The 18437-nt window shown below is 43.5% G+C and overlaps 1 protein-coding gene across 5 annotated transcripts in view; it reads right to left on the bottom strand.

The window, feature by feature from the left end:
- The window catches only part of Sort1 (sortilin 1), an 81698-nt gene that overhangs the window by 34285 nt on the left and 28976 nt on the right, over positions 1–18437 (bottom strand). For all 5 annotated transcript variants that reach the window (XM_031375181.1, XM_031375180.1, XM_031375179.1 and 2 more), the window contains exons 4-6: positions 4983–5085; positions 3859–4023; positions 1742–1815 (exon numbers count right to left, since the gene is read on the bottom strand). In XM_031375181.1, the coding sequence (XP_031231041.1) occupies positions 1742–1815; positions 3859–4023; positions 4983–5085 (342 nt within the window). The remainder of the gene's footprint in view (positions 1–1741; positions 1816–3858; positions 4024–4982; positions 5086–18437) is intronic.

Here is an 18437-nt window from a genome sequence, read left to right as displayed (position 1 = left end):
AGATCAAAGGTCTCAAAGGTGAGTTACTTGCATCAGTAGCTTAGCTACATTGAGTTTAAGGCTAAGCAATTAAATTTCTTAAAAAAGTAAAATGTCAGGGCTGGAGGGATGGCTCAGCAGTTAATAGTGTTGCTCTTGCAGAGGCCTTGGGTTCAGTTCCCAGTACTCATATGATTCACAGCTGTCTGTAACTTCTATGTCTGAAGGCTCATGCCTCTCCTCCACAGGCTTCACTCTCGTGGTGTACACACATAACCAGATGCAAAACTCTCAGGAGAAAAAAAAATTAAGGTAAAAAAACCCTGTGTAAAGTTGGAGGAAGATGGCACACACCTCAATCCTAGCACTTGGGAGGCAGAGGCAGGTGGAACTCTGTGAGTTCAAGGCCAGCCTGGTCTACAAATCGAGTTCTAGGCTAGCCAGGGCTATACAGAGAAACCTTGTCTCAAAAAAGAAAAAACAAAACAAAACAAAAACAAAAACAAAACAAGAAAAGAAAGAAGGAAAGAAAGAAAACGAGAGAGAGCGATTTGTTAACTTAGTTACCGTAAAAATGACTTCCTTCCTGTTAAGTCCTATCTAGTACCAACACCACTGATTAAAACACATACCATAAAATCAGATGTGCATGATGTGCACAATAGCACTATAAAATCATTTGATGAGTGCTTCTGGAAAAGGCCCACCTCATTTAAGTAGAATAACTAGTATTTTAAGTGATTTTGGTAGATATATTTCAAATATGTATGATTTATTTCTTCTGATTCCCTAAGTGGAATGCATCAATCTCTTAAGATTATGGTTCATCCCCACAAATATTAATCATATCAAGCCAGATGCTGCTGAAGTAAGAGTCTTTCCTTGCTCTGGCACAGTGATTTTGTTCTGAGTTTTGTCTGTTTTTCTGTGGTCTTCCTGCCTGCTTCCAGCTTTCAGACTATAATTCTAAAGCTGCTGTATGCCTGCTGCTAACAGCCCTATAGCTCAGCTCTGGCAGCAATCTGCTATACACTGGGAAACCAGACTACTGGACTTGATAAAACTTGTCAGTGGGAAAGAGACTCGGAATGCAGTTCTGAAAGCAGAATGTGGGAGGTCTGAGGCTGTTGGTTCAATCCTGGCTTCATCACCCTCCATATTCTGCTAAGAAGCCTCCTCTTACTGAGGGGGGAACTGAAGCCCAGAGAGGGTAAGCCACTGACTAGTAACAGAGCCAGGCTGGAACAAAGGGCACATCACTGCTAAGTCAAAGCTGCCTCTGGTGCATGGTCTTTGGGCAGGCACTGAGGGGCAGGACACGCTGCCAAGGGAAGGGAGTATTTTCACACTGCCAATGGTGGCACTTGTGCAGTCTGGAAGCCCTTTCAGCTCTTCCTGAGTTTGCACTGCGTTTTATGCAACTAAAATGGAGTGCTAGACAAGGAAGTGTGAGCCTGACTAGACAGAAGTACCAAAGACCCCACATTAAAGCTCCATTTCCTGTTCCAATTGATGTTACCAGCTATGGAGATAAAACATTTGTAGACAGCAGTCATGGCTCTTATAGCATTCATTGAGACAAAATCCTTTTCCAGCACGGTCAGAAGCTCCTCCAGGTCCAGGCCTGTGCCCCATCCTCTGTCTGTCCCTCATGAGACCCTGAAGTGCACTTGGCACATAGCAACTACTTGCTATTTATTCATGTGACTTTTGGCAGCTCGAAGGCTTAGGGCTCTGACAGATGGAGTCTTGTGTTACTCACCATTTGGCCAAACATACTGCTTTGTGGATTTCTTCCCATTTTTCCCCAAAATTCTTGGACACCCACAGGCCATTCTGAAAGATTATAAATGACTTATCAAAATTCCAGTTTTATTCTGTGCAGCTGCTTATACGACCTTTAATAACTCACAATGCACCAGTCAGAACAGTAGAAATAAGCACTGCTCCAGTAGTGCAAAACACACTCACACACATGTGCACACATGTACACACATGCATACATATACACAAGGGCATATACACATGCACACACACGTACACACACACACCTGCACACATGTACAAGCATGCACACATATTACGCAGGCTCTTTCTGGTCTTAGAACTGAAGACAACAAATCATATAAAGTACCTTGAGTGCCAAGCACCATACCAGACATTGCATTCCTGCCTCACAATGATCTTGAAGTTTAGCAAGGGGCATGGCTAAGAAAGCTCACGACCATATGGTGTTATGGACGGGGTCCACTGTGGAAGAGGGCACGTGGCACAGTGACAGTTGATTGAAGAACACCACACTGACAGAAGCGATGGGTACTATGCTCAAATGGAGGAAGGGGCACTAGTAAAAGAAACCATCGAAGACTAGCAAAGGCAGGGAGAGCACAAACATGGAGTATGAAGATGAAAACAGTGGTGGGAAATCCCAAGGTGAGAAGATGAGGAGCCAATCCTCAGGGAGGTGAGGAGAGCTCAGGAGATGCCTTCTTGGCCAGGGCAATGGACCTAGCTCTCACTGTGCGTGAGTTCCCAGCAGGATCACACTCTAAGAGGGGGGTCACAGCTTCACCTTTTTAGGTGACAACCATACATGTGAATGGGAAAGATGGATGTCAGAGCGTCACAGCTAGAAGTAGGACATGAAGTAAGTAAGTGTGAGTTGGTTTAGTAAGAGTTAATGAGCCGGGCGGTAGTGGCGCCTGCCTTTAATCCCAGCACTTGGGAGGCAGAGGCAGGCGGATTTCTGAGTTCGAGGCCAGCCTGGTCTACAGAGTGAGTTCCAGGACAGCCAGGGCTATACAGAGAAACCCTGTTTCGAAAAAAAAAAAAAAAAAAAAAAAAAAAAAAAAAAGAATTAATGAGGTCTTTACCCTCAGCCCTGAGGAATGGGATCAGCCAGAAATGAAGCCAGAACAGAACTGGCTTCTAACAGTTCTGTGTGCGTGCGTGCGTGCGTGCGTGCGTGCGTGTGTGCGCGTGTGTGTGTGTGTGTGTGTGTGTGTGTGTGTGTAAGTCAATAGCATCATCAGGGTGGGGGCAGGGGTACACTGTATCATTAATTACTACAAATATTACAGGAGCACACATGAGAGAAGAACAGTGATGCTCAGGAGGGACTGGGCCTAAGGTGCCTGTGGGACACAGACTTGAAGATACCTGGGGTCAGCAGTCAGGAATCTGCTGGCCTACGGGCAAGCCAGAGCAGGAAGTAAGAGCTGAGAACCTTTAGAGTGGAGAATCGAGTAGAAGTGGCCGCTCAATGTCAGATGAACAGAAGGCAGTTAAGGGTAAGCTGACAGGCATTTATGGAAGAGGCCAAGAAGGACCAAAGGAAACGGGCTCAAAGAGCCAAGCAAAAAGAGGCCCTCAAAGGTGAGACTGGCCACTGCTCTGAAATGCAGCCGATAAGAACATGATGTCTGTTGCTCTCAATTCTACCAGCAATGACCAGCCTCAGTGGGGTGGGACAGAAATATCCTGGATCATCAGAAAGTGACTGGGGCTCATCTAGGTAGAATCAGTCTTTAGGCTCTTCTCAACTTCCTCTCCAATGGTAATAAAGATGACCTTAGGAGGATGACAATTTATACTCATCCTTTGCAGCTCAAGAAAGATGACTGCAAACTGTTCTCTGGTTCATTATTCCAGCAGCAGACATCCATTCATTAAAAAACATACAATAGCAATTATACATTGTACATAGCTGGAAGAGGTGGTATTCAGAAGTCACACCAAGATAGGAACAGAGTGTAAAAATACACAGTTCATTGTAAGGAGACACTGGAAAGAAGTCGAATGTAAACGTGCCGGGAGATCCTTTAAAGCGTGTATATTTTGACACTGCAAACATGGAAAGGCAAGTTCAACTGGACTTACTTCGGTGCTGAGAGCTAACAGGTAATCAGAATTCTGAGGGCTGTACATCATCTGCGTCACAGGATGAAAGGGGAGATCTGTCTGCACAAAGTTCTTGGCAAAGTCTGATGACCTGAACACTCTTCCTCCTCGGCTTCCCCCGGACACCTCTGCTGTTAGTATCACCTGCCCGGGGAGAGGAGACATCAGGGTTAGGGAGTGACACTGTCAACACCTGGGAAAGTGGTGTGGAGTGACTGTGTGTATACTTGGGTGTGTACATGCACATGTATTAGTTAAGGAAATTTTAGATCCAAAAGAAAAAGAAATTATAAAGATAAATTATATACTAATCCAAGTTTTACTCTTATATATTAAAATAAAAGATATCTTGAATTGTGCCAATGCACCAAACCTGTGCCAATGCACCAAACCCGTGCTAATGTTTTTGACTCTGGTTAGTTTTGAGATATAGTTTCCACGAAGATCACAGAGTTGTAGGGAGTGCCTGTTGTAATGCTGACCAACTACCACATATGTATAAAGGGTTTTTGGTGCATCCTGGATATAAACCAGGAAAAAAAAATACTGTGCTAAATCCAATTCCTTTATGAGCAATGTCAAACTATATCTAATTTTAAAATATAGCAATACCAAACTAAATGCTGCCCTAACTTCGTTTCTGTTGCTGTGATAAAACACCCTGACAGAAAACAACTCAGAAGAGAGAGGTTTATTTGGCTTATACTTCCAGATTACAACCCATCATTTCCTGGACAAGAATTTGAAGCAGCTGGCCACATTCACAGTCAAAAGCAGAGAGTGAATACATGCATGTATGCATGCCTACTTCTGCTTAACATCCTTTCTATACTTAATTCATGATCCTCTGCCTAGGGAATTATGCTGCTCACAGTGGGCTAGGTCTTCCTGCATCTTAATGTAGTCAAGTCAATCCCCCAAAGACATGCCACAGGCCAATTTGATCTAAACAATCTTTCACTGAGGCTCTTCCTAGGTTGTGTCATGTTGACAATTGAAACTAATCATCACAAATGCAATACTGTGAACTGCTCCGTCATTCCAACACTAACATATTTCAGGTGGTGTGGAGCACCAACTTCACATGCAAGAATGAGTCTCACCTTTCCAGAGTTCTCAGGACCAATGGCCATGCCAAACTCCGTCCGAATGAAGGTGTTATTGATGAGATTTGTAATGTCTTTAAAGTTCTTTCCATAATCCTCACTGACAGAGAGAGAAGAAGAAAGAAGCATATTTAGAGTGTGCCCGAATTCTTAGCCTTTATCCCTCTTTCATCTTTCCTCAGTCAGGGAAGGGTTAGCCCGAGGGATAGTTCACTTCCTCACCAAGATGGGAGGTGTGGGGTGACTTATGCTGAGCCAAGAAGAGAGGAGGGCCTTCCTTCCCTTGAGATTTTCTAGGGAACACATTTCCTCCCAGATAAGCCACTTGCTAATTTGGCCAGTCTTCTTTTAGGCTGGCAGTTCTCAATGGGGTGGTTTGTTCCCCGTTCCCACTTGTGGACTATCTAGAGACAGTTTTGATTATCACAATCCAGACACTATTTAGGCAAAGCCGATGCTGACCACACTGCAATGCACAAGGCGGTCCTACAGCAGGAAATTATCTGGTCCCAAATATTGAAGCATCATTGTTGAGAAACCCCACAATTGGCATATGAATATAAGGCAAAAAAAAAAAAACCTACTATATTTCCACAATGAAAGGGCAACAGAGGTAATTCTAGAATCCCAGAAAAGCAGAGCACACAACAAAGGTAGAACTGACCCTGAAGCATGTCGTTTCTCTGTATTTAGTTATGTGAATCAGCAATTTCCTTGTTATTTAAGCTAGCTTGAATTGAGCTTCTGCTAACTGTAGCCAAAGGGTTCCTAACTAACCCATAAATTCACATCACTTATGGTAAAGCCAGTGACTAAGTAGTGGTGACCTTGCTGCTGCCCTGAGAGAGGTTAACATTGCTAGGCATACATTCCTACTAGAGAAAGCAAATGGCCAAATTTCACTCTTGGTTTCTCAGTTTCCCCTAAAATTCCATTCCAACAGAGCCTCTGGGAAGCCCTCGAGCTCATGTTTAGATCTGTGAGAAACATCAACAAAGTCTTTTGGAGAAGAAAGAACTACAACAGAGTCAGTAGCTGTCTGATAGGTCTAATACTGTGAATAACTCCCTTTAAATGATACAGAACGCCAAAAATATTTACTAAATTTAAAGAGACTAGATCTGGTGCAGACCTGGGCCACTCCCAACCTTTGTCAGAGACACTTCTCTAAGCAGTGAGCAGCAGCCGATGCAGACACAACCAAGTGGCCAAAAAGCTGACAAGAGACTAAGTGCTCGGCCCTGAATGGCCACCCTCTGCCAAGCTCAGGTATGTGAGAAGGATGTCAGAGCTGGAGGGTGGGGAGGGGCTGAGAAAGGCCAGATGGGTCATGGCAATCGTGCTCATGACATTGCACCAGCCATACAGATGGGGCAGATGATCTCCAGGCCCCGTCCTTCACTATGGAGTTACTGGCAACTGGCAGCTGCTGGGGAAGAGAGAAGCATGCTTCTTTGTTGGTCTGTTGGTAAATTCTCAGTATTCCAGTGGATGGCCTCACACCTATGCACATATGGGCAGCAATCATTGGTCTGACTTATCAAAAACAAACAGAAAAGAGGAGGGGCAGGAGCAGGGGGAGGAAGAGGAAGAAGAAGGAAGAGGAGGAGGAGGAGGAGGAAGAGGAAGGAGAAGGAGAAGGAAGAGAAGTCTTAGTTGTTGTTGTCAGTAGGGGGTGGCACTGGGAGGAATAGAGAGGCTGGAGAGAGTAAATGGGGGGATGTGATCCTTGTATATCTGTATGAAATTATCAAAGAATAACTGATATTAAAAACTTTAAATCATCTATTGGTGAAGACATTCAAGCCAGCTTCTCAGAGCCAGAAGAAATCTACAGTAATGTTCACATGTATTAGTTAATAAGGCACTACAGATCTGGGGGAAAACACAACAAATAATGACAAACTGAGGAACATGAGAAGTGCACAGAGCCAAGGAGACCATTGTGTGCCGCTTCTGTGAGTCACAGGAGATGCAAGGACGGCAATTTATCAAAAGCCAAGTAGCTAATTAAAGACAACGTTGAAATCACAGTCCAGTCCTTAGCCCCAAACTAGAGACAACTTATTTGTGAGGAGTACTTTTATCTTATTACTTGGGAATCATGATTTCTCTGGCCAAAGTCTGCTTGGCAGTAGAAGTTTAAGGCGTAAGGGATGTGCCTATGCCTGTCTGCACAGTCTCCAAGGATGATAAAGCAAGCCACATTGTCTTAGAATTACTAGGATGACTTTTACATACACACACACACACACACACACACACACACACACACACACACACACGAGCGTGTGCTCGCGAACAACAAACACACACACAACAAACATACACACACGCATGCACACACACGTGCACGCGAGCACACACACACACACACACACACACACACACACACACACACACCACAACAAGCACCCAATTCCTAGATAAGACCATCCAACAGTTTCCTTTACTGCCTATCTCTGGCTTTGGAGTGCAGGATCTTATCTTCTAGGCAGCCAGCAGGAGACGAATAAGCAGTGCCCAGCTCTGCAGGGTGTACACCATCAACAGCTCAGACAACTGTTCTAGGAACTGTGGTGGCTTGATTATCTGTGGTTTACAAATCTTCCTTCCTTTATAACATCCCCAGGGAACCTGCATAAACCTGTTGGCACAACTGCCTGCTTTTTAAGAACTTGGTACAATGAACCTACCCTTGCCCTCCAGAAATACCAATGAACAAACACCATCCACAAGGCCTTCCACTACTTCAGCTGTTTAAGCAAGAGGAGAAAATGGACTAGAGCTAACCTTTGGGGGTTAAGTAGGCTCTGTTGGTATATTATATACATCAGCATGAACTGGAAACCAATAAAACATCCTGAAAATGAAATCTATTTTCTAAACTTCATATGACAATATGGTTATAAATAGTAACCAAATGATTGCTAGCCATGAAAAACCTATAAAACCATCTGCTTTAGAAATACATCTTCTTAACAACAATTCTAGGTATCAGCCATATCTCTGGTTACCAAGAATTAATGATCATTTTAGTCTATGTTTGTAGTGTAGAAATGCTCATGAATGGTTTCAACTTAAGACATCACCAAGGACAACAGTGTATAGAACAGAAATTATTTAAGCCATGTAGCTATTATAATGGAATACCATATTCTAGAGGCTGAGGAGCCCACAATTAGGACACTGGAGAATTTGCTAAGGCCTAGTTCCTGCCATGTTTTATTTGTTTTAATTGGGGTCTTGCTATGAAGCCAGGCTTGAACTCGATTTGTAACACATCCTCCTGTCCCAGTCTACTAAGTGTCAATATTCTGGACATATGCATATACTTGGCTTTAAGCTACCATCATATCATTGCGATGTTGTAGGACAGAAAGACTAAGCAGATGTCTGGGGGGTAGGGAGTCTTTTAATCCTGTCAGTTAGGGCCTTCCTCTCATGTTCTAAACAGTTACCTACCTAAGGTCCCTCCTCAGAAAGGTCAGGAGCCCCTGCTTACGGAATGGTGCAACCCGCAGTGGGGTGGATCATCTCACCTCAATTAACCATCAAGAAAATCCTCCACAGGCAAGCCAAAGGCAATTCTGATCTAGACACTCTTTAAGACTTTCTCTTCTGCTGGGCAGTGGTGGCACACGCCTTTAATCCCAGTACTTGGGAGGCAGAGGCAGGCGGATTTCTGAGTTCGAGGCCAGCCTGGTCTACAGAGTGAGTTCCAGGACAGCCAGGGCTAAACAGAGAATCCCTGTCTCGAAAACCCAAAAAGTAAAAAGAAGAAAAAAAGACTTTCCCTTCCTGCTAGGCATGATAGTGCATGCCTTTAATTCTTGCACTTAGGACAAATCTCTGAAAGTTTGAGGCCAGCCTGTTACACATAACAAGTTCTAGGCCAGCCAGGGCTACAAGGTGAGACCCTCTCTCAAAAATAAGTGAGTAGATAAATAGATTCTCAGGTAATTCTGCTGTATTAGGTTGGCAATTTAAAATGATCACAGATTTAAATCAAATACAGGTGAGACTCCAGGTACAGTGCATTGTGCAGCAAATGTCTCTCTAGCCATGAGATTAACAAGTGCGTTCTAAGAATAATGGCTCTGTCCATAACAGGGCATCAGGAACACAGCTCGGCCACTGCCTAAGACAGCTTTGCCCTTTCTCCACTGGCCGATAACACAGGCTTGTTCTGTCTGACACCTCAGCATAGCGGCCTTTGCATCCATATTTTAACAGTGTCTGTGGTGAAATAGAGAAGCATTCTAAGATATAAGGTCTCCTTGTTTTCTTTCTGATTCCTTAATAGAATCACCTACACAACTGTACTCCCAGCAATCCAGGCTTTCCCAGCATGCAGCTCACACGCATTCAGCCTCAATCTGGTTTCTAGTGCTTTTACTCATTTTTTTTCAGTGATTAAGTTTACAGATCCTAGAATGAAAGCTGTAAGGCTGATGACAAATTAAAAAATACAGCTTTGTAGTTTTCATTAATTGGAATGTTTATGTAGTTGGTCTTTATTTCTCACACATTATTTGCAAACTGCCTATGCATTTAAATTTATTTGTAACTTCAAATTTAACACTCATGGTGCTTTTGTGGCTGTCTGCAGACATTTACAGGAAAACAAAACAAAACAAAACAAAACAAAAAAACAAAGAAGCAAATGAAACCTATCCTGGTCATTTGCTTCCAGCAGAAGTTACACGAGATAATATTTGGCCTGAGAACAAGTAGAGTCTTGCCTAGTGTAAGCACCCTGCCATCTTCCCCCACCCCAAAACCACCCAAACCAACAAGACAATGCTCTGTCTGCAGTGCCCACTTTCACACTATGATCAAGCATCCTTTTCAGAGTGCCAAGGTGTTACACTGTTGTACTTTTTGCTGGCAATTTGCTGTTGCTATTGTGTGTTATGTTGACATACTGTTGTTTCTAAACACAAAGAAACTTAGATGTGCTTCATGCAGGCAACATGTGTCTTGGAAAACTTCATTTGAGTAAGAGTTATGGTTTAAGTTAAGTTTAATTCTAACAAAGGAACAACACATAAGAATAAGATATTTTAAGACAGAAACACAGCGAGACAATATTATATATTGATTGGTTGGAAATATGAACAGAGATTTGCAGGAAGCTCAGTATGTACTTCCCGTAGGAGCAATAATTCAGCCCTCGGTGGCTCAGCACTTGGTTTTGTTTGGTTTTACTTTTTTCCTTCTTCTTTGAGACAGAGTCTCATTATGCAGCCCTGGCTGGCTGTAACCTTGCTGTGTAGAACAGGTTTGGCTCAAACTCAGAGACCTGCCTGCCTCTGCCTGCAGAGGACTGGCATCAAAGGTGTGTGCCACTATGCTCACTGACTCAGTATTTGTGACAATTTTACAAAACACAGCTGTCACAACTAATCTGAACCAATTACATTGAGATTTTCAGTTAAAATATCAGTCGGGAGAATGTAGCTTATTAAAATGTGCCAAAAGGATAATGGACTTGAAACAGAAGCCAGGTTAAAAATGACAGAATTTGAATTCATACTGTTAGCATTTTGTCTAAGCTCAGCCCCACAGTTACCTGGCAACAACCAGGTAGGCCTGACCCACTATAAAAGGGGCTGCTTGCCCCCTCCCCTCTCTCTTGCTCTTCCCTTCTTGCTCCTGCTCTGTCTCTCGCCCCTTCCCCTTTTCTCTCCGTCCACCCCCCACGTGCTCATGACTGGCTTCTACTCCTCTCCTCCTTCTCTCTACATTTCTCTGTATCTACTACCCTCAACTTCCCTCCCCATGCCCTAAATAAACTCTCTTCTATACTATACCGTCTGTGGCTGGTCCCTCAAAGGGAAGGGATGCCTCAGCATGGGCCCACTGAAGCACCCCCTTCCCCAATACCTTACCACACATCCACCAAAACATATTCCTTCTCTCTTTATCTTTTTATAAACATAACACATACTGAACTTAACTCCCATTATTCTAATCTGTTTGTCCCTTGTCTGATGCAACTTTATGTTTTTATTTTTAATATTTTGTTATATTTTTGTAATTATGGGGAAAATGTATGTGTTCATGGAAATCATAAAAATATGGATACAAAAATAGAATAAAGCATAGAAAACAAAGCCATAGAACTGTAAAATAAAGAAAATTTGAGTATCTTGGACCTGTATTTTGCTTTGCTTGACAAGTCTTGAGTATGTAAAATTGAAATTGTGTTCAAGGCAATATGTCATTATATATTCCAATGAACTTTCCATATATGTGTATACACACATGCCCATATGCTGTGGTGAAACTAAACTGAGCCTCTCATTTAAAGGTTGGCACAGAAAGCATAGTTTCCCTGCCACTCACCCCCTCTTCCACAATGATACCTGTACCCAAGAGGGGGCATGACACAGACGTCACATTTAGAGCTGAGCTCTCCACAGGCTCTCATTCTTTGATCTTCGACAGTTAGAAGTCTCTGTATTAATTGTCATCTACCGCAAAAGGAATCATCCTTGATGAAGCCTGAGACATGCACAGTATGGATTTAATATTAATAGTAAGTCATTAGAAATAGGTTTAAGTCCATGTCCATTTAGCAGACTGGTAGTTTGTATATGTTTGGCCCAGGGAGCAGCACTCTTAGGAGGTGTGGCCTTGTTGGAGGAAGTGTGGCACTGTGGGCTGGGCTTTGAGACCCTCCTCCTAGTGCCTGAGGATGTCAGTCTTTTCCTGACTGCCTTTGGATCAAGATGTAAAACTTGTGCCGTGTCTGCCTGGGTGCTGCCATGCTCCCACCTTGATAATAATGGACTGAACCTCTGAACCTGTAAGCCTACCTCTTATAAGTGCTGTCCCTTATAAGAGTTGGCTTGGCCATGGTGTTTCTTCACAGCAATGGAAACCTTAACTAAGACACACAGACTAATAGTAGTTTCATCCCTAGGGCCTATAACCTATCTTGCCACAAGTTCGTGGCCTCAGTAACAGTGGAGGAGTGGTGTGGGTTCTATCTTGAGGAGTGGGCTTCAAATTCAATTAAAAACTAACTGGATACTCCTATGACATTACTACCACCATTGCATGACAGGCCATATCTTTCAAGGCTGGTTGTTATTATAGCATGCAGGGTTCACACTGTGTAAGATTGACAATTTTATTCTCTAATGAATGCATAACACTTTCCAGCACTATAAAAGCTACCTAATAGAGATGAAGCTTCCAGTCAATACCAGCCTGATCTCTCACATAACAAGTATGTGGTACCCTTAGCAATGGGATCTTGCTGTAAAGTTTTGGAAGGTGGACTAGAGAGATGGCTCAGTGGTTAAAGCACTGACTGGGGTTGGGGGGGGGGGTGAGATGGCTCAGTGAGTAAGAGCACTATCTGCTCTTCCAAAGGTCCTGAGTTCAAATCCTAGCAACCACATGGTGGCTCACAACCACCCGTAATGAGATCTGACGCCCTCTTCTGGAATGTCTGAAGACAGCTACAGTGTACTTATGTATAATAATAAATAAATCTTAAAAAAAAAAAAAAAAGTACTGACTGCTCTTCCAGAGGTCCTGAGTTCAATTCCCAGCAACCACATGGTGACACACAACCATTTGTAGTGGGCATTCGATGACCTCTACTGGTGCATCTGAAGACAGCAACAGTGTACCCACATACATGAAATAATAATAATTAAAAAAAAAAAAGTTTTGGAAGGTAGCCAAGAGTAGTGACAACAGCCTATAACTTTAGGCTTATACAGTCTATATATCTTAGGTCACTTTAGTAGTTTTTCAGATGACTTTTTCAGAAGATTTTTAGTGTTAGTTATCCCTCCTTGTATCTCCTCTTCCACCTCCCATCCTATACCCCATTTCATCTTTCCTGCTCCAACTTTCCCTTTCATATATCTGTGTCCAACCTTCCCTCTCTTGAAAGCCTCTTCACTATGGCCCCTCACTAATTTCCTGACATCTATAGGAATTCCAATGAAACAATCTGAAGATTCAAAGCTAACATGCAACATTTGTCTTTCTGGGTCAAGGTTACCCTACTCAGAATAATTATTTTAAGCCCTCGCCACTTACCTTCATATTTAATAATTTCATTTTTTTCTTAGCAGCTGAACATAATCCAATTATGTAAATATACTACACTTATTATCCATCCATCCAGTGATGGGCATATAAGCTGTTTCCATTTCCTGCCTATTGTGATCAGGGCAGCAGTGAACATGGAGGAGAATGTCAGTTGTACATATGAGCTCACAGCAGTTGTGACAACACGCACAAGACTTGTGCCAGCTCAAGCCATCAAAAATTCTAGTGTAGAAGGTGGTGTGGGCATGAAGCCCACACCTAGCTAAGGAGCTACTGTAAGTGGTAGCTGCTGAAAGAGAGGAAGTTATTTTTCCTTAAGGGTAGGTCAAATAAGTTCCAGTTGATGCCATACCCAGAACTAACTGGACAAGATGGTTTTGTTGTTTTGTTTTGTTTTGTTTGTTTGTTGTTGTTGTTTTTTAAATGAAGACACAAAGTTGGGTGTGTATGGGATGGGGCGTGGATCTGGAAGGAACTGGGGAAGGGGAATGAATATGATCAAAATACAACATATGAAATTCTCAAAGAATTACCACAAATGTTTTAAAAAGGCTGGCACACAGGCTGGAGAGAGGATTCTGCTCTTATTGCCTATGACAGCGGTGCCTAGCCCTTTAGTAATTCCTTCCCTGGCATCCTTTCAGTATGGAGGCAGCAGAGACAAGTTCCTAATGTTCTGGTAAGCCGGCCTGCCTAACTCTACCCAGCAGGAGGCACACATTTACCTATCCTGTAAATGCATCCCAGATGAAGCTTTCCTGAACAAAGGCAGGTCAATAAACTATAGTCATCAAAGCTGTGAAAAACAGCACAGTTGTTAGAGCAGATTCTGCCAGCTTTTATTATGTGACTGGGCAACTGAAACCCATTCAGGACCCACTGGGAGTAAACGGCCCCTCCCTTTTCCATTTCTGAAGCAACAGGTGCACTTTGGCTGGTGTGCTCAACAAAAGCCATTTCAGGCCAGGGCAGGCCAGCTCAGCTGGAGAGCCAAACAGGGCATATTTACAGTTTCCTCCTAAACTCTGAGACAGGAGACAGAATCCGATGTCATTTCACAGATAGGAGAGATAATGAATATTCAGAATAACTGGTAAAGACTATGGAGGCAATACTGCCGAGAGCCAAGAAGAAAAACAGCCTTGTTAACTCGACATGTGTCACAATCAGGCAGGGCAGCTCTCCAGTAAAGGGTGTGTTAGCAAGGAGGGTTTTCTCTCAAAAGTCAGGTGAAAGGCTTGAGTCAGCCTGTGGTCAGTATTTAAACAGTGCTCATGACTCTAAGCACATTATTGAAAGGAAAAGGATGGGGTGGGTTCACTGCCACGGTAGGAACTCATTAGCTCCAATTGCAGCCAAATGGTTGAAGAACAAAGCAAACACAAACAAAAAAGTATTAGGCATAAAAGAAAACTAACTTGAAACATTATGTAGGGAAGACAAGCGAACATAGAAAGGGAGGAGCTTAATAAACCTTCAAAATATAAAGTCATCAATAATGAGAGGTTTCCATTTGCTACTGAAGAATGAACTGGAAATGAGAGTCCCTGTGACGACAAGACTCATCCTAGAAACAGTAGTTTCAGTGAAAAACTGGCTACATTTTAATTAGCTGTCCAAAAGAGTAACAATTAAGTAAACTGTGTCAGTCTGACAAAAGGAGAGTAACTAGTATATGAGACCCACTAACAGATACTGAGGGAACCAGAGCTTGTGAGGCTGCCTCTGCATTAACAGAGGCAGTGGAGGAATTTGGGGCAATCGCTTTATACCATCCATCATGGAGGACTTTCCATTCACTTTGACAACTAGGGCAGCAGTGCTAGAAGCTGCCTAGCTCTAGACCAAGTTCTCTTTCTCTCTGTCACTCCATGCCAAGCATTACAGAGTCCTCACCTCATGGTGACCCTGAGGTGAGCACTGCTATCATCCTCCTTTAAAACTAATAGAAAGTCTTAGTGTTGTGTTTTATAAAAATAAAAAGAGAAGGAAAATGTTTGGTGTAGGTGCAGTAAGTTGTGGGGGGAAGCGGGCACCTTTGCGGGCCCATGCTGAGGCACCCCTTCCCCCTGAGGGACCAGCTACACAACAGACCAGTATAGTTAGAATAGTTTATTCAGTGCATGTGAGGGGAGCTGAGAGGGTAGTAGAGACAGAGAAAGGCAGAGAGAGAAAGAGTGAGAGAGAGAAAGAGAGAGGGGGAGAGGGAGATGGAGAGAAGGGGAGGAGGGGAGGAGAAAAGGGGAAGAGGGGAGGAGGGGAGGAGGGGAGGAGGAGAGGAGGGGAGGAGGAGAAGAGGAGAGTGGGCTAGCTATGAGCATATGGAGAAAGGGGGGAGGGGGAGGGGGAGAGAAGGAAGAGAGGATAGAGATAGAGTAAGAGAGAGAGGAGGGGCGAGCAGCCCCTTTTATGGTGAGTCAGGCATGGCTGTTGCCAGGTAACTGTGGGACGGAGCCTAGATAAAATGCTAACACTTAGGAGGATGCATGACTTGTTTGTTGTAGTAAATATCAATATTAATTGGTGGTTTCTATCCCACCTTCTATCTTTCAGTTTCCAGATAAAAGACACAACGCTCTTGTATTTATAGTAAGTCTTAGACAGCACTAGAGCTGGGTAGATATCAACCCTCTATGTTATTGTGTCTACTTCCCTGCCAATAACCCCGAAATAAGATATCATGGTTTGAATATGGTTGGCCCAGGGAGTGACACTATTTGGAGGTGTGGCCTTGTTGGAGGTGTGTCACTGTATGGGCTTTAAGACCTTCATCCTAGCAGCCTGGAAGTCAGTATTGTCTTAACAGCCTTCAGATGAAGATGGAGAACTCTCAGCTCCTCCTGCACCAAGCCTGCCTAGATGCTGCCATGCTCCCACCTTGGTGCTAATGGACTGAACTTCTGAATCTGTAAGCCAGCCCCAATTAAATGTTGTCCTTATAAGAGTTGCCTTGCTCATGGTATCTGTTCACAGCAGTAAAACCCTAGCTAAGACATACGACTTGCCATGTTCTGCCTGGGCAGCTCTTACTCCAACTGGCCAGGTCTCGTGGCCTTTTTTTTTTTTTTTTTTATGATTCACCTACTCCATGGCATCTTCTCCTCTCCCCACCTTCTCTCTTTCTTCCTTCTGTAGTCCTCCCCTAGACCCCAAGCTGGGAACTGAAGCTCCACCTACTTCTCTTCTACCCAGCTATAGGTTGTGGGCATCTTAATTCAACCAATAGTTTTAAACTAAGGAGCCCGGTTACATAGCATCACTTGGTCTATGTAAGGATCTCCTCATCTCTAGGGGAAGCCAGACCTTGGGAATCAGTATTTAGCATTGCAATACATAGCAAAAGACCAAACCTCAACTCTTGTTCAAGTTTATTCTATTTGCAAATGACAGTACAGAGATTCAGCCCCTGGCCTGCCTGCCAACTAAAACTTGGCAGCCTTTTGCTTTTCTATGTTGTTTCCCAAGACAATACAGCTGCATGGCAGAGAGTGCACTGGAGGGGAAAATCGGGAAAAACTGTAAATAAACTAAGATGACACTCTTCACAGTCAGTTGTTCTTCCTGTTAGAATCTCCAAATGCTTTATAATATAACACTTCGGGACTGAAAGGTAAGCTGGTGAGGACGACAATACTGGGACAAGACTTCATTAGAGCAAGTATTCTTAAGAGCTAGGTACTAAACAGGTACCAAATTCAATGTACAAAGTTTTAAATATACCTTTTCCTCCCCAAACAGGAGACTCTTCATCTAGCTGTGATTATTTAACTGCTGTTGTAGGCCAGGCAGGGGTCGTGTACCCCTTTAATCCCAGCACGTAGGAGGCAGAGGCAGGTGGATTTCTGAGTTCAAGGCCAGCCTGGTCTATAGAGTGAGTTCTAGGACAGCCAGGGCTACACAGAGAAACCCTGCCTCGAAAAACCAAACCAAGCCAAACCAAACAAAACAAAAACCTGCTGTTCTAATCATATAAACAATGGCACCTTCTATGGGCCTTTTTAATACCTTGACTCTACAATATACTGACAGTCTATAAGAAACAAGGAAAACCACGTTCTTTTTTTTTTTTGGATTTTCAAGACAGGGCTTCTCTGTATAGCCCTGGCTGTCCTGGAACTCACTCTGTAGACCAGGCTGGCTTCGAACTCAGAAATCTGCCTGCCTCTGCCTCCTAAGTACTGAGATTAAAGGCATGCGCCACCACTGCCCGGCTAGAAACAAGGAAAACCACATTCTTGATATAAAAATTCACATAAATCAAGGCATCCATCCATCCATCCATCCATCCATCCATTTGTTCATTCAGCTAACACTTCTGCCTGCCTATTATGTGTTAATAACTTGGCCAGCAGCTAGAGAGTCTCCAGTGAGTGCAGTGCCCAGCCTTCATGGGGCTTTGGCAATTCCAACATGTGACTCCTTCTTGGCCTAGAGGAGCATTTGCTTATTTTAAGCCAGCACTGCCGTGCTGAACAGAGAGCTCTGGCTCCAGGCCCCTGGGCAGAAGTCAAAGATCACACCTGCTGGAAGAAGGAAGTGGGGTTGGAGCATTTCAGAGCTTCAGCATCAGTCCCTGTGCCTGGACCAAGAGCAGCTGTACAACAGTCAAGCGAAGGACTGTTATAGCCCAGTAGGGCTCCCAGAGGCCTCTGGCTCCTGTGGTGTTTCCTAGAATGGGCTGCTAGGATTTTGTGATTCATTTGGGTCCCCTGGGAGAAGATGGGATGGAAATACAGGAAAAAGAAGATAATGACTTATTTTAGAGTGCTAGCAGCTCTGGATCCTGCTGAGGAAAAGAGCCTACTATTCAAGTTGCAGAAGACACACAGATGTCATGACATATGTTCCCACCCTCATCACCTAGTGTGAACTGTAGTAATGGGTTAGACTGAAGTAGGGTGATCTAAAAAGCCCCTTCTTATGCAGAAATGACCATGCACTGTCATAAAAATAACCCATTTAGACTCCAAGATATTAGATAAAAGTTTGCTTGAAAAGAATTGTTTAAAAAATATATTCATAGCATATAGATGCAGAAAAAAATCACACTGCCTTCCTGTCTGTAAGAATCCACGAGATTAACACGGGCACACGCGCCTATAGTCCCCTCCCTTTACCTTGTGTTATTCTACCTCTCTGGTGGGTCTACCTCCTCTCCTTCAAGCTAAGTCCCTTCTCATTTTTCTTAAAGTTGCTAAACTGTCATCCAAAAGTGGGCTAAGCACCACAGTCTGCTGGAATTCTAAGATCAAAGCTGGTACAACCACTCTGGAAATCAGACCGGCGGTTCTTCAGTAAATTGAATATAGTACTACCTGGGGACCCAGCTATACCATTCCTGGGCATATACCCAGAAGATGCTCCAACATGTAA

The sequence above is a fragment of the Mastomys coucha genome, unplaced genomic scaffold (assembly GCF_008632895.1).
Source record: "Mastomys coucha isolate ucsf_1 unplaced genomic scaffold, UCSF_Mcou_1 pScaffold16, whole genome shotgun sequence".
NCBI lineage: Eukaryota > Metazoa > Chordata > Mammalia > Rodentia > Muridae > Mastomys > Mastomys coucha.
Note: the sequence above shows the minus strand (reverse complement) of the source record. Positions and strands in the feature narration are given on the sequence as shown.